At 30.8% G+C, this 27,645-nt stretch overlaps 2 protein-coding genes and 1 long non-coding RNA gene across 4 annotated transcripts in view; all 3 read left to right on the top strand.

The window, feature by feature from the left end:
• LOC134261426 (uncharacterized) overlaps window positions 1-27,645 on the top strand; it is a 75,201-nt gene that overhangs the window by 19,303 nt on the left and 28,253 nt on the right. The window lies entirely within an intron of this gene.
• On the top strand, window positions 10,748-27,534 carry LOC134261421 (uncharacterized). Its single transcript, XM_062743863.1, has 7 exons — window positions 10,748-10,838; window positions 10,950-11,164; window positions 15,661-15,811; window positions 15,899-16,181; window positions 25,879-26,039; window positions 26,132-26,452; window positions 27,449-27,534. Exons 1-7 carry the CDS (start codon window positions 10,796-10,798, stop codon window positions 27,532-27,534), a joined length of 1,260 nt encoding a protein of 419 aa, XP_062599847.1. The 5' UTR covers window positions 10,748-10,795.
• LOC134261432 (uncharacterized) lies at window positions 18,150-23,144 on the top strand. Of its 2 annotated transcripts, XR_009990818.1 has the most exons (4): window positions 18,153-18,744; window positions 19,031-19,099; window positions 19,395-19,514; window positions 23,032-23,144. It is a non-coding gene; the product is annotated as an uncharacterized LOC134261432 (long non-coding RNA). The 2 variants fall into 2 exon arrangements; XR_009990817.1 differs by lacking the exon at window positions 23,032-23,144 and having other exon boundaries at window positions 18,150-18,744; window positions 19,395-19,710.

Genomic DNA, 27,645 nt, shown 5'->3' with positions numbered 1-27,645 from the left:
CAGGACTATACAGCTGATGCTTTAACCGTGGTATCACGTTTGCAACAAATTAGGTGTGTAAATAATGGCAAAACAATATAAAAACGTCAGTCAGCATCTGATTTAATGATAGATCGAATTTGCTGACAAGGTTATTTTATCGACGAATTGAACTAGACTTCTGATATTCATGTTTAATCATATTGTTTGTTTATAGCATATCTCGCTTTAAAAATGGAAGTTTAGAATTAAGGACAGTTGATACAAACAAAAATGAATTCCTGTATTGGTAAATATTTTTTTCATCTATTTTGATTGTAAGTAATGTAAATCATACATTTATTTAATAGTATAAGACATTGTTAACTTTCTATGACTTCTATGACTTATGACTGAGTTCAACTTTTTACCTTTTTGCAGCCATCCGTCCCACGTTAAACATTAAAACCCCTATTACTCACCTATGACCCAACTATATTCCGTTTGGTGCTTAGGATAATTATATGTTTGGACATTTTTTTTTACTTTTACCTTTTGTAAATGAAAGGGCCCACATTGTTGCATGGGGAAAGATTTAACAACACATTCATCATTTTGTAAGAGAAACTAATTCTAAGTGTGTTTCTAGTTATTTCTAATCAAATTAAACCAGCATCTAGTTAACAGTTTTGTATAAAGATTTATTCAATTAGGTTGAGCGTTGTATTGTGTGAATCCATTGCTTATAAATTTCCCTTCAAATCTAAATAGTATGAGTTCAATTACTTCCTGAAAATATCCTTGCTTTATATTTTTCCGTGTTGATTTGGGTCGTGCACATATAACTTGAGAAGGAAAAAAGTTTTTATATAATTCTCATCTTAATATCCAGAAATATCATTAATAAGTATGATTTTATATAGGTTGTCATTAGGATCTGGATGCAGAACTTACAAAAAATCCCAGGAGAAAATAATAACATAAAAAAGTGGAATACTAATTATTTACTTAAATCAAGAATTTTGCTCAATATTAATATACGTGTTTGTTTGATTGTTAATTGAAGATCATATAAATTACAATCATTAAAATTCAGAATTTACATAAAAGAGCTGTTCGAAAATCATTGTGTCTATTCTCCTTTCTAGTAAACGTCTTTCTGTGAAAGTTGAAATACCTTTTACAAGTATAAAATTAAAGCTTTCTATCACACAATAGAATTATACTCAACACTCAGGCACATCCAGCCGTAAGTGCGACGTTAAACGGTACCTCTGCCCAAAGGAGATTACTACCCGCGACAAATGCGTCAACTTTTTTTGGGAGGAAACACCGTTCCAATCATTGCTTAATGCAGACGACTTCATATGACATTTTACGACAACTAAATGATTTTTAAGTTTTTTTTTTTATTTTATTTTAAGTAGCGCTGAAGAGAATTCCCTTCCAGAACAAAAACCTGCTGAAATGAAAACAATAAGTTGCAATCATGTCTAAGGATTATCATTGGCATCTGATGTTCAATTATAAAATGAAACATATGGAGATAACAAACAATATTCAAAATCAAAAGTCCATAACACAATACAAAATAGGAACAAAGCAAACAGTGACCTCTGATGTGAGATCAGGTGCCATGGAGGAGTGGGCATCCTCAGACTACCGTTCACAAAATTAATTATTTAAAATAGAGCCATAGAGTCATATCTACATGTATGTCCACATATCGAGAAAATCACAACTGATTTCAATTTATTGCAATATACATCCACATGAGAAGGCAATAAACTATCTGTTATCAGTACAATTTGTTTTATTAAAAGCATCTCAGCATGCATGTATGATGTTAGACAACTGACAGTTCATAAAAATTTGTAATTTTGATAACAGCAACACATAAAATTTTACCGAATACTAGTTGTTAAGAAAGACGGATTTTCATTTACGAATTTTTACATGTAAATGATAGCTGTCCTGATACGGTTGGGTACTTTGCGGTCTGTTACCATTGTGGTGACCTTTTTCGAGTTGTAGTTGTAATTAGAATCTCCCGGATAATTATATTTTACTTTGCGTGAAATCGATACACACTTTTTCAACACAATAACTTTAAAAAGGAAGTAATCAATTGTTTCAGCACACATACATGGTACATGTATTACCTTAAAATATGAATATCAATAAAAATCTTATCGAGCTAATGTTATATGTCATATTGTCTGACTGTCATTTTGTATGTGTTTTGTTAACTTTTAGGGCGGTCTTGTGGGGTTATTCGTTGTCACATTCTCTGATTATGTTGGCTGAAAAAGTGACTTGTCTTGTGTATGGTTGTCTTTAGAAGACTCCGTATAACTACATAGGTTCCATTCCAGATGATTTTTTGAACGTACGGCAACTGTATGCAAACTTTGATAAACAATCATAAGTAAAAATTACTTCAAAAAAACTTTCTCCTTTTTTTGTTTTTCATTTTATTAATCCATTTTTAATTATGTTTATTCTGATGATGTCGAAATAAAGTTGAAGCAGTTTTTTTTATCTGCGATTTTATGAGACAGGCACTAAACCAAAATCTTTTTTATATTTATGTTGCATGTATCTTGTAATTGATTTGATTTTGTCTTCAAATTTTATGTTTGTAACTTACACACATATTGCAAATCTTGTTTGCTTGCATTCAGTGAACGATATTGATGAAACATATTGAGATAACGAACAGTATTCAAGATCAAAAGTCCATGAAATAATATAAAACAGAATTACCGGGGTAGAAATATATATTTTCTTAATTTCAACGGATACAAAATTATTATGGACACAACTATCTATATTTTTCATATTATTAATTTTATATGTAAACGAACTTTACCAAAACATAACAGGTTGTTCATGAATCTGATGTTCGTTTATTAGATAACAGAAATAGATCCGTGCTGTTTAGACGCGATGAACAGATGTGGTAAGAGAGGCCCTTTTTCTTTGACTGTGAATGGTTGATTTATAAGAATCAATTTCGTCTCTGATATGCGAGACACAGCGAAAGGGTTTAGTCTAGCATGGACAGGTAAAGTAAAATAATAGAAATTAATTGTAATTTCTTGACTAAGTAAAGTTAAATGTATTTTCCTTGTGATTTTCAAACTGATTTTTTTTTATTTCAGTCAGTCGACCTCCATCAATAAAGACTACCAGACAAGCAACACTATCTATCACAAAAACCCAAAAACCTACTACAGGAACAACAAAACCACCTGAACTAACAACAATGACACCCAGAGAAGAAACAAAAATCATTACACGAACAACATTCATAGAAATTTCAACCCGATCAACAAAGATACAAAGAGAAACAACATCGAAAACAACAGCGCAGAAATCAACAGCTATTTTCTATAGCACCAAAAAGGGTAGATATATATTTAAATAAAGTTATCGGTGTCCTTTCTATGACTAAGCTTCAATTTCAAAATTTCTTATCACTCTGATACAAAATAGTATTTCTTTTCCTTTCAAATATTATTAACAAAGATTTTTAATGTTATAGAAAAATAAGGGCTATATTGATCTTTTTCAATGAAGATACTCGTGATAAATTGGGAATCTTTATCTTAATCAATATCGTTTTATGAAAAGGATCACTGGTTTGTTTATATTTCAATTAATTCTGATTTTAACAACAATCTGCCTAATACAATAACGGGGCTTTTGCCTTGCTCAGATATTTGCCTTGCTCGGTTTCGTGGCATGGAATCCAGGATGAACTGCCAAAGTGGTAAAGGGGCAAGAAACAGAGGGTAGTCATCAAGCAGATTAAGTTTTTCAACTTGAATAAATAACACAAACGCTCCAGATATTGAATTAGTTTTTTCTGGCCTAGCCAGGATCTATTTCTTTAGGTGGGGCCCCCTAAAACACGTTGCCATCCTGGTGTCTTTTTCAGTTGAGGGTGCGTAATTTTTTTCAGAATTTTTTTTTAGACAATAAAACTTCAGACTCCTGTGATGTCAAAAACCCAATTGTAGCGCTTTCATATGTCTAATATCCTTGTATTTCTCTACTCTTTCCTTATCTTGATATTTTAATACTTATGGCTACTTATGGCACTTGCACTCAACTTCTACACAATTCCACTGTAATTCCCTTTTCTTTTTTATTCTTTTCATTCTTCGCGAATCCATTTTTTTAATTTGGGGGATACGACCATTTGTATAATCATTCACATTAAAAGAGGTATTTTAACCTAGAATTATGCTGACATTCAGATGCATAGATGTTATAAAATAGATTTATGCTTGCTTTCAGATGGATATATACTCATTTTTCAATTGATATTAAATGGATTATTCATAATTACCATAGCTTTACTAGGATTGAAATTAAAGAAAATTATGTGAGTATTGGAGAAAACCTTGGATAAATGTATGCTGATATTGTAAAGTTTAATTTCTATAAAAATTATAATAATCGCATTCGGATTATGAATTGACAAAAATTATTTTATTAGAAACATTATAGGTTGAAAGAAAGTTTAAAAACGTCAAGAAAAAGCTAAGAACTTCATTTATTATACCACTTGTGATTATTATATGTAAACCCTATCAAGTAGAGATGTTTCTTGAGAAAATAGACAAGAATCAATATTTTTATAGCCATCAACGAAGGGAATCCTCGCACAGATACACAAGTGCCACTGAAACACAAATTTAGAAAAATGGTCATCACCAAAAATTGCAAGGACGCCTTTTGCAGAAAGAAGGAAAAATCACAACCAGTGAGGAGTCTTCTGCTGATTATGTTGAATCCATTCCTGTTTATGTTGATGTTATTTAATCCATTCTATTCTGAATGTTAAATTTATCTCGATTTCTTAATCATGATGTTCTATTTAATTATCGTTGCATATAGCATCTTAAGCGAAATCTTTGATTTTAAAATGACGCAATAAGTATCGTTCTCTTTTTACTCAAGGCAAACTACTGACAAATAAAAAGACCTTGTCAATATACAAATCAAATAACAGAAAACACTGTCTACAATGCAGTTTGTTTGTTTGTTCTTTTTTTAACGTCCCTCGCGAGTTTTTTTTCATTCATATGGAGGCATCAACACTCGCCAGTGAGAGCTGCAAAATTTTTTCTATATAATGCACTTACGGCCATTGAACAGTGGGGGATCATTTCATGCCAGTTCTTACTGAAACACGAGACTCGGTTTATTTGGTCTCATTTGAAGGGTCAGTCTCCACGTCTTACAGTAGGATTCGAACCCTCGATATAAGGGTCAAATCCTAAGTCTAAGTTTCTAAAGCTGATGCTTTAATGATTGTATCACGCAGGCAACATATTAAAAGACAGTGTAAATAATGGCCAAACAATATAAAAACGTCAGTCAGCATTAGATTCCATGACAGATTGAATTTATTGACATAGTCATTGTATCAACAGTAAAATTTTTGAGAAAATGAATCGAAACGAAAATGCTGATATTCATGTTTAATCAACTTGTTTGTTAATAGTATATCTCGCTTTAAAAATTGTCGTTTAGAATTGAAGACAGTTGATCTAAGCAAAAATGAATGCATGGATTGGTATACATTTTTTGACCTAGTTTGATTGTAGCTGATGCGAATGATAAATTTCTGTAGTAGTAAGATATTGTTAACTTTCTATGACTTCCATGATTTATGACTGAGTTCAACATTTTACCAGCAGCCATCCTTCGAACATAAGCTTTTAAAAACCCTCTTACCCACTTATGACCCAACTATATCCCTTGCTGCTGCTAAGGATAAGAATATGGTGGGACATTTTTACAAGTGTTTTTACATTTGGTACCGAGCAAATGGAAGTGCCCATATTGATGCACGGGGAAAGGTTTATCAACATATTTAACATTTTATAAGAGAAACTAATTCTCAGTGTGTTTCTAATTATTTTAATTATGTTCATGATACTCTAACTAATCAAACATCTAATAAAAATTGTTGTAAATATTTATTCAATTAGCTTGAGCATTGTACTGCATGTACAGCGTGAATCCATTGAAATGAAAGCTTATTAGGTTCCCTTCAAACCTAAATAGTATGATCTCAACTGCTTCCTGAAAATATCCTTCTTTTATATTTTTTCCGTGATGATTTGGGTCTTGCACATATAACTTGACAAGGAAAAATTGTTTCACATAATTCTCATCTAAATATCCAGAAATATAATATTTTATTAAGGTTATAATAAGGATCCGGATGCAGAGCGTACAAAAATCCCAAGAGAAAAAGTTAACATCAACAGGTAGTGAAATATTAATTGTTTACTAAAGAACAGGAATTATGTTCAATATTAATACACGTGATTGTTAAATTGTTCATCGGGAATAATATAAGTTATAATCTTTAAATTCAGAATTCACAAAAAGAGCTGTACGATATTTATGATCATAAACCCCTGTCCATGAAAGTTGGTATATACCTTCTACAAGTATAATATAATTAAAGCATTCTATCACAAAATAGAACACAGTTTGTTTTTTGTTTGTTTGAAATCTTTGATTTTTCAAAAGAGTATTTGACTGTCAATCGTTTAAATGTGTGATATCAACACTCTTGAGAACTGCATCAAGTATTTCCGTGCGCAAACACCGCTCTAATCACTGTGTAACGCAGATGACTTTATATCAGTCATATCAGCGACTACGTTATTTGTAAAGCTGATCTGCGGGCATGCATAAACTTTTGAAAAGCGCTGGGGAGATTTCCCTTCCAGTGCAACAAAAGCAATGCACAGGAATCATGTTTAAAGATTTCGATTTTCAGTGCCATTTGTAATCAGGTATAACCTTTAAGGTACTTGGACACATATTTGAGGTTATTTTTATCTGTTTGATATCACGAATTATATATTTTAATAGCATTTTACATAAAACTTAATAAAAAATCTTATATCATTGAAAGTTATTAAAACTTTTAATTTTATGGCGGGTTTGATTGACACATCCTTTCACTTTCACAAATTTTAACTTTTTTCTTAATCTTTAGGAAAAGTAACAATCTTGTTGTGTATTAATGAGAAACATTTAAACTTAAATCCAGAAAAATAATTTTATTCAGAGTAGAAATGTTAGAAAGCAAATCTCCTTCAAAAATATCGTCATTCCGTTGTTTACAGGGTTTAGCAAATCGAGCACACTCGTGTCATGTATACAGTTTTTGTAATCATGGCAAAAGCCTGTTATTTGTTTGGTGTTTACGATTCACCTGTTGCGTTGAATCGCTAAAGTCTGCCGACCACAACTGCACAGACTGACAATATATTATGTGTTTGTTTTGCTTTCGAACATGTCTACTCTGAATTTTCTGGATTATAGTATTAAAGGTACTTGGAACACAGATTTGAGGTTAATATTTTCTCTATAATATTACGACTTACATATTTTAATAGCATTTCACACAAAAATTAATTTAAAGTCTTATTTCATTTAAAAATTATTAAAACTTTATATTTTTGGCGGATTTGATTGACACATCCTTGCACCTTCACAAATTTTAACTTTATTCTTAATCCATAGGAAAAGTGGCAATCCTGATGTGTATTTAATGAAAAATATTAATACTATAATCCAGAAAATTCAGAGTAGACATGTTCTAAAGCAAAACAAACGCACAATATATTGTCAGTCCGTGCAGATGTGGTGAACAGACTTTGGCGATTTAACGCACCCGGTGAATCGTAAACACCAAACAATAACATGTTTACAAAAACCTTTGTACATAACACGAGTGTGATCGATTCGCAAAACTCTGTACATAGCGGAATGACGATACTTGTGAAGTAGTTCTGCTTTCTAACATTTGTACGCTGAATAAAATTATTCTTCTTAATTTAAGTTTTAATTTTTCTCATTAATACACATCAGAATTGCCACTTTTCCAAGGATTAAGAATAAAGTTAAAATTTGTAAAAGTGCAAGGATGTGTCAATCAAACCCGCCAAAAAATTTAAAGTTCAAATAATTTTTAAATGAAATAATATTTTTAATTAATTTTTGTGTGAAATGGTATTAAAATATATAATTCGTGATATATATTATACAGAAAACATTAACTTCAAATCTGTGTCCAAGTACCTTATTTCATTAATACACAACATTAAGATATGTAAGTCGTAATATTATAGAGAAAATATTAACTTCAAATCTGTGTCCAAGTACCTTTGAAACATGAAATATATTTACATGTAATATTTTTTTCAATAAAAAAGACATCAAGGATAAATATTTAAAGTTAAAGTTGGGTAAATATGAAAACATCAAGTTTTCGGAAAATTAGTTCTTTCCTGAACAAAATAAACTGAAATGTAAATAACAAATAAATTCTTTTATTAAAATCTGTGCGTTTCATTACCGAAACATTTCATTAACGCTATATCGTCATAGTCATTACCCCTACGTGTAAAAGCAATTGCATAACCACTACATTGTCTCTTTTGTTAGCCAGCAACTTTTGGGTGTATAGATTGATGTAAGGTACAACTGTACAACATATACGTACATAAGACCTGTTTCCCCTACTTATCACGGGGAATTGAAAGACGGGTTTTGAGCAAAATTTTTTTTTTTAATTTGAAATCCATTTTTTAAATAAACCACTTTATTATTTTTTTAATCAAGCACTGTTCATAGAGTTTTTTGTCAGTGTTTTGTTAATTTTTACGGCGGTCCTGTGCACTGTTATTCGTTGTCAATCCTCTGATTATGTTGGCTGATAAAAGTTACTTGTCTAGTGTATGATTGTCTTCAGAAGACTCATTATAACATAACAGGTTTCATGATAAGTTTTCCTTATTTAGATAATCAATGATTATGGACATTCTTCGGTCGGTTTAATCAGATATGAGACCGTAGAAAGACATTAATAGTTTAATCCTCTTCTATTTACTTCTTCACATTATTTCATATAACTTAATATTACATAACTTTGTGAAATCCGATAATCTGATTGGTCAATACGAAGTACTTATTTTTTAATAACGACTGCTGAAAGCGAATAATGACTCGCACGAGCTGCCTCGTTTTCACTTTCGCTTTAGACAAACATGGAAGTTCGCAAGTTGTAGGTAAGAAAAATTTAAAAGACATAGTGAAGAACTCTGAGGCTGATAATACAAAACAATTACAAGCATATCTGTCAAAATTTTTCGGGAATACTTAGCACATACGGTGATACCCTTTCATTTTTCCACTCACTCGGCGAGCAGAGTTTTGACGCTGTTTACGCGATTACGGAGACTAAAGAAAATAAAGACATGTAAGATTGTATCTTATCTTAGAAGACATAGGTATTTATATTTTGTGAGTGCATTTCCTGTGCAAGTGTAAACGAGTGCAATTCTCAATCTGGGGGAGGGGGTATTCTGTGTTACTCGGAGATAGATATATTGCGTTATTATTATGATATTGGTTAAAATTTATTACCGAAACAATTTCCTCTGAGTGATATTCAATGAATTCTGAAACATTTACATTCAACTTATTTATGGTTAATACTATCTCTGTAAACATAACTTAAAGGAAGATATACATTGTACTAAAAAATTTTGGAAATTATTATTTATATAATATAATAAATTTTTTCTCAATGCAACTTTGATGCATGTAATGACAGGAAGCATGTATTGACCTCAGATACATTTATATTACCTCGGGCTAGCGCCCTCGGTCGATATACTACATGTATCTTCGGTCAATATCTGTCATCCTGGGTCATTATAAATGCATATTGACCTACATTGAGTCCATATTTGTATATCAATACTTTTATTTAAAGTTAATTCACGTTATAAGTAAGGTTATTGGTTGCCATTATTTTTAGCTCTTTGACATTACCAACACATGTTTCATTTTTCTTTTATGTGTCTCTAAAATTTCAGATATCCAGAAGTTATTAAAAGAAATGAAGTTGAATATCATTTTTGTGAAAAGAAATTTACGTATTTAAGGAATGAAGCTTATTTCAACTTATGTTATCCCATATAACATAACTTGGGGCAGTTAACGCTTTATAAACCGCGAAGCGGTTTATAAGAAAGCGTAAACTGCCCCAAGTTTTGTTGTTGTTGATATAAGTTGAAATTAGCTTCATTCCTTATAATTTAATTTCAGAGTAGACAACGTGACAATATTTCATCCGGAAAAAGGCTTCTAATTGAGAATTATTTCAAAAGTAACGTCAAGCGGAGTAATACGTTTTTGACGTAACTCATTGTGACGTAGACAAGTTATTTTATACAAAATATTATAAGTTCCTCTGAATGATTCAATTTCAATTGCTTGATACAAGTGAAATGAAATTATTCAAATACAAAAAAAAAATGTGTCAATCCCATCAAAATTATTAAATGTTATGTCACATAAAACGGCTAAAAATGAAGAACTAAAATATAGGCAAGTCAAATAAGTGATCCATATTTGGAAATATAGCCAAACACAGATTTTAATTTCTAAGAATGCTGGGAAACAAACAATATTAAAATAAATTCTTTATAAATTTGTGCAATTAGTCATTAAGTTCATATGTTATCAAATTTAAAAAAAAAATAATGATCGTACACGTCAACAGCTATGATTAAGAATAATGTAGGATTGTTTAAATTTACATCCGCTTGAATTCAATTAATCCGATTTTTTGTTGTTTGATATAACTTTATAAATAAATACTTTGTTGTGAAATAGAATCTTGATGATCCTTTTATAATTTCCTTGTACAACTTTGTGAATGTTAATCATTATTAATTGACATGCATGTACCATGTTCATATACATTTAGAAATTACTCAAATATAAAATGGACTGGCTTTTCTTCTTGTATATGTTAGTGTTTCAAATTAGTAAGTTAATGTCCTAATCATATCATTTTTGTTTATATAATATTAGAAGGTAAACGCTTTACCAGTGCATAATAAGAAATGTTAATTAAATCATCAAATTTGAACTTGAAGGTTGTGGATACAATAAAGTGATTGTATCAAAGAACATAACAGCTATCAGGGGAAGTTTGACCTCTCCTTGTTTCCCTGGTAACTATCCAAACAACATCAACTACACGTGGATTCTGAATACTGGACACGTCAACGCTACCGCTGTATTTTTCTTTGACTTTATGAATATTTTTCAACATCGTTTCACCTTCTCCTGCACTGATGATTTCGTGAAGGTAAGATATATGCATGCAATTCTTGATAGACAAGCACATAAGACAGCAACTTTTTTTCCTTTTCTTGTATTAGAATTTTTTAAAAAGATTTTCTTAACTTTGTTTGATCATGTCGAAGTTGAAGCAATTTTATTATCTTTGATTTTATTATACAGATATTTATCTAAAATCATTATTTTATATTTATGCAAGATTCATTAAAATTGATTTGTGTTTAAATTTATGATAATGATTGCCGGCTTGCATTCAGTAAAGGATATTGCATATGGGAATAACTATCTTTTAATTTGGTTATTCGACCGATAATGCTGCAATAACGATCGCAAGCTGATTTTTCCGTTGAATAAAAATATTGAATTTTGAGCCGAGTTGAAAATTAATCCAGGGTTCATTTTTCAACGTTGAATATTGAACCGGGGGTGATTTTTCTTCGTTGAAATTTGAGACCAAAAGTCCTTGAAATTATACCCGGGGTTATTTTTCAACAACTTGATAATTCTTTTTCTTATCCAAGATGACATCAACAAGTTGAAAATTGACCCTGTTGAATATTGACCTACTCCAGATTTTTTTTTTTTCAAGAACATTTCTTGAACTGGGAAGTTGTTTTCCGGGATTTATCAGTATCTCCATATTTATATTTCGGTTTCAATGTTTTCACTTTTCAAGAATAATATAAATAAACCTATCATCCCGCGTACATATCTACATTTTGATCAGTACATGATTTCAGTTATCTTCAAGCATGACAACTTTATTGTTTGACAATAATTTCCAAAATCCATTATGTAGCATCCATAACTAACTACAAAACTATGAATATGGCATAAAACAAAAATCCTGGAAATCTGGTATCTAGAAAGTGAGCCATGTATATATATTGATCAGGTGGGCAGAACATCCCATCTAGTCAGAATCAGTATAAAATTATAAAAATTAAAAGCCTAAAAATTAGAATGAAACACATCGGCCAGAATGAATCCAATGATAGGTTATATTTGTGAAAAAAGATCAATATAGCGACCATAAGTAATGCTGTCCGTAAACAAGGTTGGTGAAATCCTTGTAACAAACTTATCTGTCAGTAGGCTGCCTCGGCTTAAAAAATGATCGTTTTTGGAGCAAAATCTTGAGAATGAGATTATCCTTATTCTAAAACATATTCTCATTCGATACAGTGTGATTCCTATTCGATTAGTTGTTATTCCTATTCGATAATTTGTAACTTGTATTCGATGAATTGCTTTTCCCATTGGAGAAAATATGACAATATGATTATTATATCATAGTATATCATTCTTTTCCAAAACACGCGTTTCCTATCCGATGCCATTCATATTGGAAAACATGCGATTCCTATACGCTAAATTTTTTAATCCGATTCGATAATTTCATCTTTCTTTTGTGTTTTTGGTTTATAGGTAATAAAGTTGTTCGAAAACATACTAGCATTTATTTTTATTCGAAAAAAAAATACGATTCCTAATTGATAAACTTTTTATCTTGTTGCATAATTTGATCTTTCCTATGCGATGTTTTTCTTAGTCTTTTTAAGTAATTGCATTCTGGGAAATATGACAAAACTAAAACTGGATGTAAACTCAATTAAATAGGAATGACAGGTTTAACATGATTATCGAAATCATTTTATTATCGAATAGAAATGACAAAATTATCGAATAGGAATCACATATTTTCGAATAGAATAGGAACTTAAAGGTGATGATTCTCGAACAGAAATATAATATTTTTTCGCACAACAATAACAATTAATCGAATAGGAATCATATTTTATCGAACAATGACATGATTTAGGAAAAATAAAGACAATGTCTCGTTGTAAAACAATTTCTAGATGGTTTTGTTAGACATTGTCATCGAAAAGACATTGTATTAAATCTAGATGGTAAAAGTTTTATATTTGAAGATATAAGTAAAACAATATCATCAAAATCATATAATATTTTGCTTATGTCAATGAAACAATATGTTTACAGAGTTCGTTGTCAACACCTTAGCCTCTCTACCCATGGTTTTCTGAACGAATTCAAAATTATTTACAAAACATTGAAATATACAGCCAGAGAAAGTGATAAAATAGATGAGTTTAACGCCTCCTGGCAAAATTGGCAATCCATACTCTCAGACTAATATCAATAAACCCTGTCTCAAAAATAGTTTTGCTACCTACTCTATCTATCACCGACTTTCTTTTATGACATCATCTCTTGCATTCTCTCTCTTTCTCTCTCTCCCTCTCAAAAAATGAATGCTGCAATGAAATATTGTGTTCATATTATATGTTTCTACTATATAGCATTGTGGAATTCAAATTAAAAAAAAATAATAATAATAAAGACAATTCTTGAATAAGAAAAACAAAAAAGTATATTAATGCAACGTTTTACCCTCCATATTTTAAACAGGTAGTAGCGGAATATTACTTTACAAACAAGAAAAGTTTATTTTGGAAAAGATAAGAAGAAATCATTGCGGGATGGGGTCAGGATCCAATTTTTTTTTTTAAGTAACACCAATTACTCTTCTTTCTTTGAATACACTGTAACGTGTCTGTTGAAAAAAATAGGGGTGGGGGGCTTAAACCAATTTCACTGTGTTCAATGCCTATATTTTGTCTATCTTTGCAAAAAAGTAGGGGGGCTAAGCAACCCTAACCCCCCCCCCTGTTCCCGACGCCTATTGATTAAATCACAGTTGTGAAAACCAAGTCATAAATATGTTTTTTTATGCTGTTGAATATAGAACCGGTTTAATGATCAAAATTCTATGACCCGGCTCAGTTATAAACGGACTAGGGTCTAAATTCAACGCCTTTGGTCTCAGTATTCAACGTTGCAATTGAAAAATGACCCCCAGGTCAATTTCCAATCCGGGTCATAACTCAACGTTACAAAGGTAAAACGGATGTTTGCATTAATTGTCGCAAATATCAAATGATAACATACTTTTTACAATGCTTATGCAATTTATGCATTTTTCTTGTTGTTTTACGTCTTAATTTGCTGAATCTTGTCATATGGAATAAGTCATGAGCCTTGTGTTTTTGCGTCCCTCTATTATGAAAAGCCTTTACTCTCTTTGATGCTCACTTTACTGCTTCAAACATCAGTGCATAAGCCAATCAAAATGTTTTTTAAAAAAAGAATTTTTTTAGAATTAGAAATTGTTATAAATATCTTTTCTTGATGTGAATGGATACAAAACTATTATGTTATATTTAAAGTACGAGTTTCCTACTGCATCGGAGATACAGGGCGGGGCTTGAGGCGAGAGCGATAGCTCCAGCCGTGCCCCGCCCTGTATCTCCGACACAGTAGGAAACGAGTATTTTAAATGACTTGTGACATGACCTTTTTAATGACCTCACATATTTACATGCGTAGTTGGGTACATATCACTCAACCAGTCAGATGATTTTGCAGAAAGTTGATTTAGTATCTCATTTTAAGCAATGCAACTGAAATGCCGAGTGAGGTGGACGTGCGGGTATTTATCATTTGAAATAATTATTTAGGGGATGCATTATATAATTTGTTTTCCAAAAAATTTTAATTTAGATTTCATTGTGTAGGATTTTTTCTCTATCCAGCTCTTGCTGACATTTTTTTTAACTTTAAGCTACGATTGAATCCAATACATTTTGATACTAGGTACGTAAGAATCAGGTGGAAATATTTTTCTTTGGGGAAAACGTAATCTGAGAGAAGTGTCCGACAATGTCCTCCTCAGGTCGTCATAGACAAAATTTAAATAAATAGATGAAAGGAAGGGGGGGGGGGTACTTTACCTACATGTTTTAATAAAATGTAGTGTAAACAGAGGGGATCCAAGCACTCACTGGTGCCTCTCATCCCACCTTTTTTTTTCTTTTTCACTTTCGTAAATGATTTTTGATAAACTTTTGTACATTATACGGTTTTTAATTTATATACACTAGATTACGATATCATGTACATAGTGTCTTGGTTGGTTATAAATCTAACCTCACGAAAAATGATTTTCAACTGATTTTTTTTTTTGGGGGGGGGGGGGGGTCAAAGTAATCATTTGTGAACTGCCAAACTCCCTGATTTCTAAAATTTTTGAATCCGACACTATTAAATTAATGCTGTAAAATTTTACTCTTAATTCATCTCAAATTTTGAGTAAATGTTACCAGTTCTATCATGCGAATTGAACGATTGTTGTGTCTGTATACAGATACAGCTTTCTGTCATCGCTAAAGATGAATTATACTGTATCGTTGATATTTTGCAGATACAGCACAGTTTCTGCTTATTTGCATAAGAAACGCCCACAAAAAGTGTTCTGTATCGCAGTTACAGTATGCTTGACTTTAAAGAAAAACTCGCCGGGTCATGTCACAAGGACACAACTATATATGTATATTTTTTGATATCATAAATGATAAAATTATTATATGTACTTTATCGAAACATAACAGGTTGTTCATGAATCTGATGTTTGTTTTTTAGATAACAGAAATAGATCCGTGCTGTTTTGACGCGATGACCATATGTGGTGAATATAGCCCTTTTTCCTTGACTGTGAGGGGTAGATTGATAAGAATCAATTTTGTCTCTGATGAATGGTACACAGCAAAAGGGTTTAGTCTAGCATGGATAGGTAAGGTATAATAAAAGAACTATTGAATAAATATGGTTTAAAGTAGTTTCCTTGTGATTTTAGATTTTCAAACTATTTTTATATCAGTCAGTCGACCGGAAGTAATCAAGATTTCCACACACGCAACAAAATCCATCACAAAAACACAAAAGTCTACACCAAGAACAACGAAACTCCCTTATCGAACAACATTGACTTCCAGGAAAACAACAAAAGACACCATAGGAACAACAGAAAGCATCACACGAACAACAAGAATGCAAAGAAAATCAACAATGAAAAATACAGCAAAGAATCCACTTTGTAATTTATATGACACCAAACAAGGTAACCATATTCTCAAAAGGAATCTGGGTTGTTTACATTTAATACACCTTTGATTGACTATTAAAAAAATTATCTGCATGATACAGCAACTAATCTTTGCATTTAAAACAATGTAAACGCAAAATATCTATGGATTGTTTGTTCTGTAAAAATGAGTTTGAAATCCTTTTTTCCGATCGATTACAACATCTTAACGTATCTTTTGCTGATAAGGATAATACGAATTGTATTCAAGCTCAAAGATTTATTCACAAAATAAAACCAAGAGCAGAGCAAACCGGACATCTAAAACATCATAGTAGGGAAAGGTCTTATATAACTGTTTAATATAATGTATGCATGTTGCTTGTTTTACAAGCTGACAAGGTATTGAATGATCACGTAGCACACATACATAACTTCTTACCTTATTAGGCGTAAATTGGAACAATTCGGAGATTAACATAATAAAATATGAAGAAAATCCGTAAAAGTCCGACCAGCTTTCCTTGCGAGAACTAGATATAAGACCAACATACGAGAAGTGAAAATCGATCGAAATATTCAACATGAAAAAAAGGTGAAGCTTTGTGTTTTTTCGATTTAAAAAGGTTTTAAATTGCAAAACGTTAAAAAGCAAACGTTTATGTACTTGAAAAATGAAAGTAGATATGCAATATTTCATTCTGTAAAGTGTTATTGTACTTAAAAGCATTATAACACGCCTCTCGATTTGGTCAACACATATCCACGTTGGAGGGAGTAGTTGTGTCGGTCAAGATCAACCCACATACACTGAATTAGTGAACAAAACACTCGTAAGTAGAATTTCATTTATTTTTTCGATTATCTATGGCATTAAAAGCCTTAATATTTAATGACATGTTTGTAAAATGTTGTTAATGGCATGTCTTAATTGAAGAGAAAAGGCGGGTGTGCTATAACCCGTTCCTACTTGTATTAAGGTACCATGAATGCAGGTTCTGGAGTCCATGGGATTCAAGGACAAGGATCGCGTGGATGGCAAAAAAAACATAACATTTTCTCAAGGACATTGGCAATGTTTCTGGCTTTCATATAGAATTTTTCAAGATTTTTTGAACAGGTTTAATGTTACCAAACATGTTCAATTCAAACCCTTTTTACCCATCAAGTCAACCTTCTTTTATAGATTTTGTCAAATTAATGTTTGTACAATTTTCAATGCATTTCCTATGTAAAATGTTGATAAAATGGGTCTATATTAGTTTTTACCTTAAGTGTTCTCCAAAACCCATTTATACATAAAATACATTGTTGAATCATCATTTCCGATGACACGCATATACTTTGGCAGAAAATGCAAATATTGAAACAAAACACAAAAATACCAGCACTGGTCTAAATTTTGAGCTACTTCCTTTAACATCTAATCAATATTCATAATGATCAAGAGACTAATTGTTTGTTCTATTCTATAATTTACTTTATTGGAAACGAACTGTCATAAAACATTTTTGCAAGGTTTAATTGGTAACTTTTAATGGTGCCTCCTTCAAATAACCTATAGAATCGTTCTCATCCGGTCTACCTAGCTATCACCACTTTCAGCATAATTATGTTACATCTTTGCACTTCCCAGTATTCATGTACCTATTCTTTATGCTTTATTTGTTTTCAGCGCCTAGAGAATTCCATACGGGAGATAACTCTCAATGACATTTTTTTCATAAGTGAAAAAACCTATGTATAAACCTTTTTTTCTCCGAAAACCCTGCGTTGCAAATGACCTTAAGTCTAATATACTTGTATTTTTATCTACTGCTCCCCTACTTTGACATTTCATCACTTATGTTCATTTTCTTATCATTCAGGTTTTCAAGAGATATTCTTATCAAGAATAACGCTTGCTTTCAGATGGGTATGTATTCATTCTTCAATTGATATTGAATCGAATGTTCAGATATGTACCATAGCTCTACTTGGATTGAAATCAAAGAAAACGACGTGAGTAGTAGAAGAACGTCTGCTGAAATATTACCAGGATTTATAGCTGATATTGCCTGTTTTCAATGAAAGAAAGAAAAAAATGTTTTCTTACTTAACAAGTTCCGATCAACTTGATCTGTGCATACGGTTTCATGCAGCGCTATTTCAGGCATAATCACAGTACACAGTACACAATTGAAATGACGTCAAATTGCGCTAAAATGTTTTTGGAAATCTCGCATACCTGGTAGCTCTATAGACTGTGCATTTTTGAAAAGCTCGCTCATTCTGGCCTCTTCTGGAACATAATTTATTTTAGGTATCAATTTCTAGGTAGAGATTCATTGATTTCATCTTGGTTTCAATTTGTGAGTTTAAATAACTTGCAACCAAAAGTAAGCGGTTTTTAGCATTTCTCCTTGAAAATGTTCAAGTGTTTACTCAGTACTAGCTTCTTTTTATATTGATAACGTAAATATGCATGGATAAGCTTGGGTTTAAAAACTATTACTTCTATGAATCTTTAAAATCCTTATACATGTATTACATGATATAAGTAAAATTCGTTATTTTGTATTTTTCATCCGCCTTTTAAAGTAAAACAACGTCGTGTGTTAAGAAAAAAAAACTAAAGGAAAGAAAAAAAATTATGTCATAATGTAAGACTTATTTAATTTTCAAAAATTAATACAGTTTTACATTCAGTCGTTGATTTGATGTAAACCCATTTCGACTTATAAAATATATTATTGGATAAAATAATGCCATTTTTGTGTTTTGATATGCCCACTTTTAACTGCAATAAAGGCTACGTCCAATTTCCTTTTCAATTTGTAAAAGAGGAAAAGAAATTGCATTATACATGTAAAAAACAAAATATTTCATTATTTATCTTCTTTTCCAATCTGTCATTTCCTTCGTTAATTGGGGACTTTTTGTATATAGTTGTGTATGAAAACATGAAAAATGGTCCGTATCTTGAACATGCCCCCATTTCACTACAATGAAGGCAAGGTAACAAAATTTCATTCAAATTTTTCTTAGCATAATGCATACAAATATATTTCCAAGAATAAAAAGATATATAGATCCGTTTTCGTAATTTCCAGCTAGATTGGGCCTCGTTGAAATTGAAATACGGATATTTTATTTATACAAGATAGGTTCAAAGTTAGTACAAACATTTCAGTTAAATGTAAAATACGTTTTATTCTTTCATTTTTATAGGACTTGTAATACTTACATGTAAGCCCTATCATATAGAGTTGTTTCTTGAAATATTAATAAAAAAAATCAATATCTTTTTCAGCCATCAACAACAAGAATCTCCGCAAATACAATTGAAACACCAATTCAAGAAAGCAGACAATACCTTAAATTCCAAGGAAGTGTTTCGCAGAAAGAAGTCACGACCAGTGAGGAGTCTTCGGTAGATTATCTTGAACCCTTTCCTGTTTAAGTTGACGTCATTTAATTCATGCATTAATACCATATATGATCGTGGCTTTTTCCCCCGGGATATTCTTTTTTGTATGTTTATTTCATCTTAATTCCTTAGTTATGAAGTTCTATTTGACTATCGTTGCATTAAGGATATGGAGATAACGAACAGTATTCAATCTTAAAATCCATTAAACAATATACAATATACAAAATTAGAGCAGAGCAAACCAGACCTCCGAAACAACAGAGGTGGGATCAGGTGCCATGGAGGAGTGAGCATACCCTGCCGACCGGTCACACCCGCAATTCAGTGTATAAATAATGGACTAACAAGTGGTATGAAAAACGTCAGTTAGCATTTGACTCAATGATAAATTGTATTTGCTGACAAGGTCATTGTATCGACCATCGAACTTACGAAATGATGACTTTAAACGAGACTGTTGATACTCTTGTTTCATCAATTTGCTTGTCAATAATTTACCTCGTTTAAGAAATTGTTCATACGTAGAGCATGCTCTTGCGTATCGAATCAATTGAGATATATATACTCCGTATGCAAGTGATGAAGGTATATTGCTGCATAAGTAAGGAAAGTTGACGATAGAAAAGTTAAAGTCATCAAGTTTATCATACAGCTTAGTTGTTAGATTACCATTAGAGTCTTTTTCAAGTAAAATATCCAAATATGAAGCAGAAGTGTCGGACTCTGTGGTATCTTTTATCTCAAGCTCACCAGGATATATTTGACTATCGTTGCATATTGCGTCATAAGTGTCATCTTATTTGATCCTTAAAAATGACGAAATAAGTACTGTTTCTTTTTTTTTTTACTCCATTCAAGCTAACGACAAATAAATTGATTACACAATCATTTCTTTTTTAAACTCAGCATTTCACTAATTCCAGAATATTTATAATGATTTTCTAAGCAAGATCAACTAGGTATTATGTTTGAATTTTGAGCGATATATTTCATACCTGTGAATAATTATGCCTTTCATTTTATGTTCCATTAATTGGCCCATTGTTTTATTTCATCTGTCTGATCAAATCGCTAGGGAGTTTAAAATACCCAAGTCTTCGAATGAGAAATTGAGAATCGAGATACATTTGAAATCTGTGAAATCTGAAAAGTTTATTCGGACATTAAAATTAACAAATTATGAGAAAATAATAACAATTTGTAAAATTCATATGCGAAAATAAACAAATAAGTCGAGCAGATACTTAGTGAGACAAACATCATAAACATTCAATAACATATTATGTGGCTATAACGAACGGTATTCAAGCTCAAAAGTCCATTAATCCAAATTTTGATACAAAGCAAACACGGACTTTTTTAACATCAGGATTCGTTTGCATAAAAATTCAAAGGATTTTCTTAAGCATATATTAGCTGAATAACATGCTTAATTTCCGTTGCATAAAAATTCTAAGCACCATGTTTCATTTCAAAATCTGCTTAAGTACACTGCTTCCATCTTAATAAAGTCACTTAAATTCTGCTTTCAATTAAATATAAACAAATACTAGTCATGAAGAAAAAGGCAAAAAATACAAAAATTTATAAAATAATAATAACATATTCATGATAATTTATCAAAATACTTTCTTTGATATCGACAACATATTTTAATTATCGTCTTAACTTGAACAAAACAGAGAAAAAAACGATGAATAAACTGTGGAGGATGTAGAGAAAAAGTAATGTTATGCATTTTTTTTCCATGATAAATGTGGGTTTTGTTTCGATTTCTATTTATAATCTTGTGTTATATTTGGGATTTTTCTAGCATAAAGTCATCAAATCTTTAAATTTTTCTCAATTAATAAAAGTTAAATGCAGGTTATATCAGCAGAACATTAAACTATCAAAAAATATTAGATATATTTAAAAGGCAAATCTCTCTCTACATATGTACATCTCTCTGTTTCATGCTTTTTTTTTGCGTTATACTTAGATTTTTAGACATTTCATTTTTGATTCAATTAATTCAAGATTCAGGTCGTGATTGAATGATTGTTTATATTTCATATAATTTGGGGAAAATCAAATACGTCTGATGATATTTAGAATAACTAGAAGAACATAGCACTTGTGAACTGGAAAAATGCGTTTCCATGTACACTGCATTGTCACAAGTACTGGACGTTGACAAAACTAGGCAACAATCAAATGATGTCATATTTTAATCCTTTTTTATATCGCTAGCGTCTTGATAAGTCTTTAAAAGCCACATGAGTAGACACATGCAGATTATTTTTTTTTCATTTCATTTTTGGTAAAATTCCTTTAAATGTTAACGTTATGTTATTACTGATTACATTTCTTAAACAATATGCTACGGCATTTAAGAAAGGTACATACCATGCTTAACGTTTAGCATATACCGGAAATCGAGTTAAGAGTTGATGAGGTTTATGCAACATGCTTAGCAATATACTAAAAATATTCAACACAGGGCCTCGGTTTATACGGTCTCATCCGAGGACCGGTCGCCACGTCACACATTGGGATTCGAACCCTCGATGTAAGGAACAAATCCTGAGTCCTAGAATCTAGAGCTGATGCTTTAATCACTGTACCACTCGGACAACAAAGAACTACGTACTCTAACTCTTGATTCCCGCCTACATTTTGCACCTATTAAATTCCATTTTAATGGCAATTTGGCCATTAAATCTTTGTTTAATACAAAGAACAGTTATATGGTATTTGATTAATCATTTTAATTCCAGCGCTAGATAGTAAATTATCATTAATTTCAGCTCTCGAAAAAAGGGGGGTAGACGATATTTTCTAGTGAAATCGAACTTTCAAGAATCACCATATTTTGAAATAGTCTTAAATATGATAAAATGTATCTCATATCTTTTCTTATGTTTTACGCAAATAAATAAAACATATATAAATTAATAAAACAAATTATGTAGTTGAAAATAGCTCTAAAATTGGTAAAAAATCAGCATTTTTTTGTTTTTTGTCTATAAACATATGTTCCCCCCCCGTGAAACACAAAAAGCTTTGGCATAAATTTGTAAAATGACAGTCTATATTACCTGTAAAAAGGAATTTTTGTTTCACGGGGAGGAAAGATGTTTTTAAAATATTTTCCGTTTTCCATTGATTTCTATAGTGAAAAACTCAAGTTTTACCAAAATTATAGAGTTATCTCTCTTTGGTACCCCAAAACAGTAATGTTTTATCAAAATTCATATAAATATCTATAAAAATTTTGAAAATCATTCTAATATGTTAACTTTTGAGAATTGACTTAGAGGTAGGCGGGAGAACAATACTATCATTCGTGGTTCTTTTCTGTTTTAATAATGGCCAAACAATATAAAACGTCAGCCAGCACTTGATTTAATGATAGATAGTATTCTCTGACAAAGGCATTGTATAGACCGTAAATTGTTTGAAAAAATAAATTTGAACGAGACAGCTGATATTCATGTTTAATAAACTTGTTTGTTAATAGTATGTTTTGTTTTAGAAATTGTCGTTCAGAATTGAGGACAGACGATAGAAACAATAAATGAATGTCAGGATTGGTATATTTTTTCACCTATTTTGATTGTAAGTTATGCAAATAATACATTTCGGAAGTAGTTCGATTTTAAGTGATGTTCCCCGTTTATAGCCATCCTTCCAATGTAAAACTGTACAAACCCTCTTACCCACTTATGGCCAAACTACTGGGAGTATATCCCTGGGGATTGTCCGGATAAGTACACGTTTGAAGTAAACATTTTATGAGCACAATGAGATTTGGTAGGTAGAAAAGAGAGGGACCACATTTATGTGAGGGAAAGGTCTAACAAGATATAACATTTTATAAGAGAAATAAATCCTTAGTGTGTTTGTGGTCATTTTAATCATGATAATGATGATCTTATTAATCCAGCATTTAGTAAAATTTCATGAAGATTTATTTAATTAGGTTGAGCATTCCATTGTGTAATTCCATTACAATGATAGTTTATTTCTTTCCATTTCAAACCTGAATTGTATGATTTCATCTGCTTCCTAAACATATCATTCTCCAAAATTAGCTTTTAGATTTCTCCCTTTTAATTTGGGTCTTGCACATGTAACTTGACTAGGAAAAAGTTTTTTACATAATCCATATTTAAATATCCAGAAATAGCATATCTAGGTATGATTTTATATACTATTAGGTTATTATTAGGATCTGGATGCGGGACTATAAAAAAAAATTCAAAGAAAAATGAGAACAAAATTAAAACTAGTGAAATGTTAAATGTGCATAGAAAAACAAGAATTATGTTCAATATTAATACAAGTATTTGTAAAATTGGTAATTGGAGATCATCTAAGTTACAATCATTTAATTTAGATTTCACATGAAAGAGTTGTTCAAAATTCATTAACACATTGTGTTTATTTTTTTTCTCCTAACTAGCAAACATTTTTCTGTGAAAGTTGGCATATACTGTTTGTTAGTTGTTTTTCATTTAATTTTTATCCCCCCCCCCTCTCGAAGAAGGAGGGCATATTGCTTTTCTTCTGTCTGTCGGTCCGATAAGTTTCTGTTCATTTTCTTCTTAACCGTTGCACATACTGATATGAAATTTGGTGTACCGATATAACAGTTTAATATCAAGGTCAAGTTCTGATTATGTAAGATCGTGCCATTTTTTACAGAGTTTTACCCCTTGGACTTAAAAAAATTCCAATTATTTGCAATTTCCGTCCAATTTCTTCGCATAGGTTGCACATATTGAAACGAAATTAGGTATAAAGATTTTTTTAAAACTTTTTAAGTTGCTTTTAAACATGTAAGTTTTCTTTCATATTTTCAGCTGACTTGCGGCATTCCTGATCTCAATTGCATTTTAAACTAATTCATATAGCTTTGAACAGCCCGTTTCCTATCTTCATTCTATCATATTAATTTGTTTTCCTTTCTTACGTCATTTTTTATTTAAAAAAACGTTTAAAGAATCTCAAGAATCATTATTTTATCAAAGTCATATCAATTTCTTTCAAGTATTATCCATGCGCATGTACATTCCACTTGTAATCCTATTGTCAAAAAATACATCTTAAATATTCCTCAATAAATTTCCATTCTTCCAATGAGAAGGACAGGAGTCAAGACAAAAAAACTTGATGTTGTGTTAAAAATATTCAATTAGCAAGGTTATGAAATATCACTCACCCTCCAACAAAAATGGACGGATGATACTTTTATCACACTAAGATTTATTTATTTAAATATCGACTGTTTGGTAACTTTTTTAAAATACTGGAAAAGTTGTATTTTGATTCGCGAAAACGGAGAAAAGATCAATTTCAAAGTATGGTCAAAGTCATAAGGTTATCAAACTGAAAAAAATCATGATTGTACAAACCAACATCTATGATTTAAATGATCTTACAAATCAACGTCTATAATTAAGAATCAGATAGAAATATTTTAATTTACATCCGTTTGAGCTGAATGAATCCGTGAATTTGTTGTCAGAATGTCAAATTATCAACAAGTGCTTTGTTGTGAAATAAATTTAATATTCCGGTTGCAATTTCCTTGTATTAAAGCATTTATGAAGGTTTGTAATTATTTAATTATGTGCATGCACCATGTACATATAGATATTTAAAAATTTCTAAAAATATAAAATGAACTACTGGTTTTTCTTTTTGTGTATGTTTGTGATTCAAATACGTAAGTTAATATCCTAACTATATCATTTTTGTTTAAATAATATTGGAAACGATTTACCAGTAAATAATAATCTTTGTGAATTAAATCATTAATTTTGAAATTTAAGGTTGTGGATACAATAAATTTTTTGTATCAAAGAACATATCAGGTATCAGGGGTAGTTTGACCTCTCCAGGTTTCCCTGGTAACTATCCAAACAACGTCAATTACACATGGAGTCTGGATACTGGACACGAGAAAGCAAAAGTTACCTTTCAATTCGATGTTTTTGATATTTTCAAATATAAATATTCCTCCTGCAATGAGGATTTCTTACACATGTTACAGGTAAAACTTATTTTCCATTTCATTAACCTTAAAATATCTTAAAATATATACAATAACTTTTATGTCACATCATATTAACGTAAAAGGTAAAGATTTTCATTTTATATAAGTTCATTTGTTTTCAATCAGACTTCTATCAGCTTTTCATATTATGCTGTAATTTTGTTATTGGTATAATTGTGTACATGTATTCACAATTTAAATGATAATTTAATAGTTTCTGAATGGTAATGGAAATAAAGGTACGATTAATGATTTTATATATTTTTAATATCTTCACTGCATTTTTGATATAATGTGTATATATATTGAATTATTCTTCAGATTACACATTGTTACAGTAATAGATCCGTGCTGCTATTACCCCATGCACAGATGTGGTCGATTTAGTTCGTTTCCTCAGATTGCTAAGGGTAGATTGATAAGGATTAATTTTGTTTCTGATAAACGGGACAAAGGGAAAGGGTTTATTCTAAAATGGAGAGGTATGTAAAATAGTAAAAGATTTTTTCCGCAATATGTTACCTGATTTAAGGCAAAAAGAATATCTTTTTTGTCCTTATCTTTGTTTTTTTAGTCAGTCGATCAGCAACTACAAAGGCTACCGCACACACAACAAAGACCACAACACAAATAAAAAAGACTACCAAACAAATAATAAAGTCTACCACACTAACAACAAAGACCTCCAAGAAAACAACAAAACATCCAGAACCAACAACAAAGACCTTCAAGACAACAACAACACTGCCGTTATCAACAAGAAAAACAACTATAATGAATGAAACAACCTCAGAAAGGAAGTCATTCAGGCCAATCTCAAGTGATTTGGATCAGTCAACAACAGCAACTAATCAGTCGACAGCGGACAAAAATGCAAATATTGGAGAGAAAACAGGTACATGTACATGAATTCTGAAAGCTTAGAACTAACAGCGCATAAGTTAACATTTTTTCAGGTTTAGGGTTACTTTTGTGCCTAAGTTTTTAATTTTTAAATGTGTTATCATGAGTATAAAATTACTTGTGAAGGATAGGAAAATGGTGCTCATAATCATAACCAAAAAAAAATTAGTAATAAATTAACCTTTACAAAGTCTTTTTTAAAGATTTGATGAGATGTTACAATATCAATAACAGTCCATCAACTTACTGCTTCACTTTTTTTTTTTTTTTTTTTTGAAAATCTTTTATACAAATTAATTTCAAAATTTTACTTTCATGATATGAAAAGCACTTTTTAAAAAAGTTGATTAATAGTCCTATTTAGTCTTGTTAATAAATTTTGCTATTGATGGGTTCATACCAAATAAACATGATATGAAGAAATATAAGGCTAAATGATGTTAAAAAGTTTCGTTTATAATTAGATCTTACGATATGAAGGGGGCGGGGTATTCAAATAATATATTGGTTATTGGTTTTTAAACATGTAAAATTGGTTCTACGGGTATATTTTTACAACGCGCTAGCTGGCTTGATGAAAATCCTACATTCTGTTTGATTTAAGGATAAATAACACAAACAATTTTTTTTTCAGAAATCAGCATTATTTCTCAGATTTACATTCAAATTGGTAACCTGAATAATGTTTACCAAGTAGATTGGGAGAATTTTGTAAGATTTTGTCATCAGGTTAAAAAATTGTGCAAAATTTTGTATGTAATTATATAGAAAGCAAAACAAAATCTCCTATCTAAGCACCAAGGAAAACCTACGATTTCTTTTTAATTCAGGGATTTATTATTTATGTCATTTCAAATCGAAATCAGTCAAAAAAAATATATATATCAAGCCGTGCATCCATTTTTTGTTTGTGGTAAGTACCCTTAAACATAATAAACTCAATCACTCAAAACTTTAACATATTCCATCTTTAAATAAAATATTACAGCTATCATGGCAACTGGGATTGCTGTAATTGAAATAACTTTGGTGGCAGTTGGTATTTACATCGGCAAGCATCGTAGAGACAGGTAACGATCATTATTTTTTTTTTTTTAATAAATGGTATTACTGTAAGTTAACTTTATCAGATAAAATGTTGAACCAATGTTCTGAACCTTATTTTGTGTATTAGTAGCATTTAAA

This window comes from Saccostrea cucullata, unplaced genomic scaffold (genome assembly GCF_032062105.1).
Source record: "Saccostrea cucullata isolate Sc308-1 unplaced genomic scaffold, CSIRO_AGI_Scuc_v1 ctg4570, whole genome shotgun sequence".
Taxonomy (NCBI): domain Eukaryota; kingdom Metazoa; phylum Mollusca; class Bivalvia; order Ostreida; family Ostreidae; genus Saccostrea; species Saccostrea cuccullata.
This window is presented reverse-complemented; position numbering and strand designations above follow the sequence as displayed.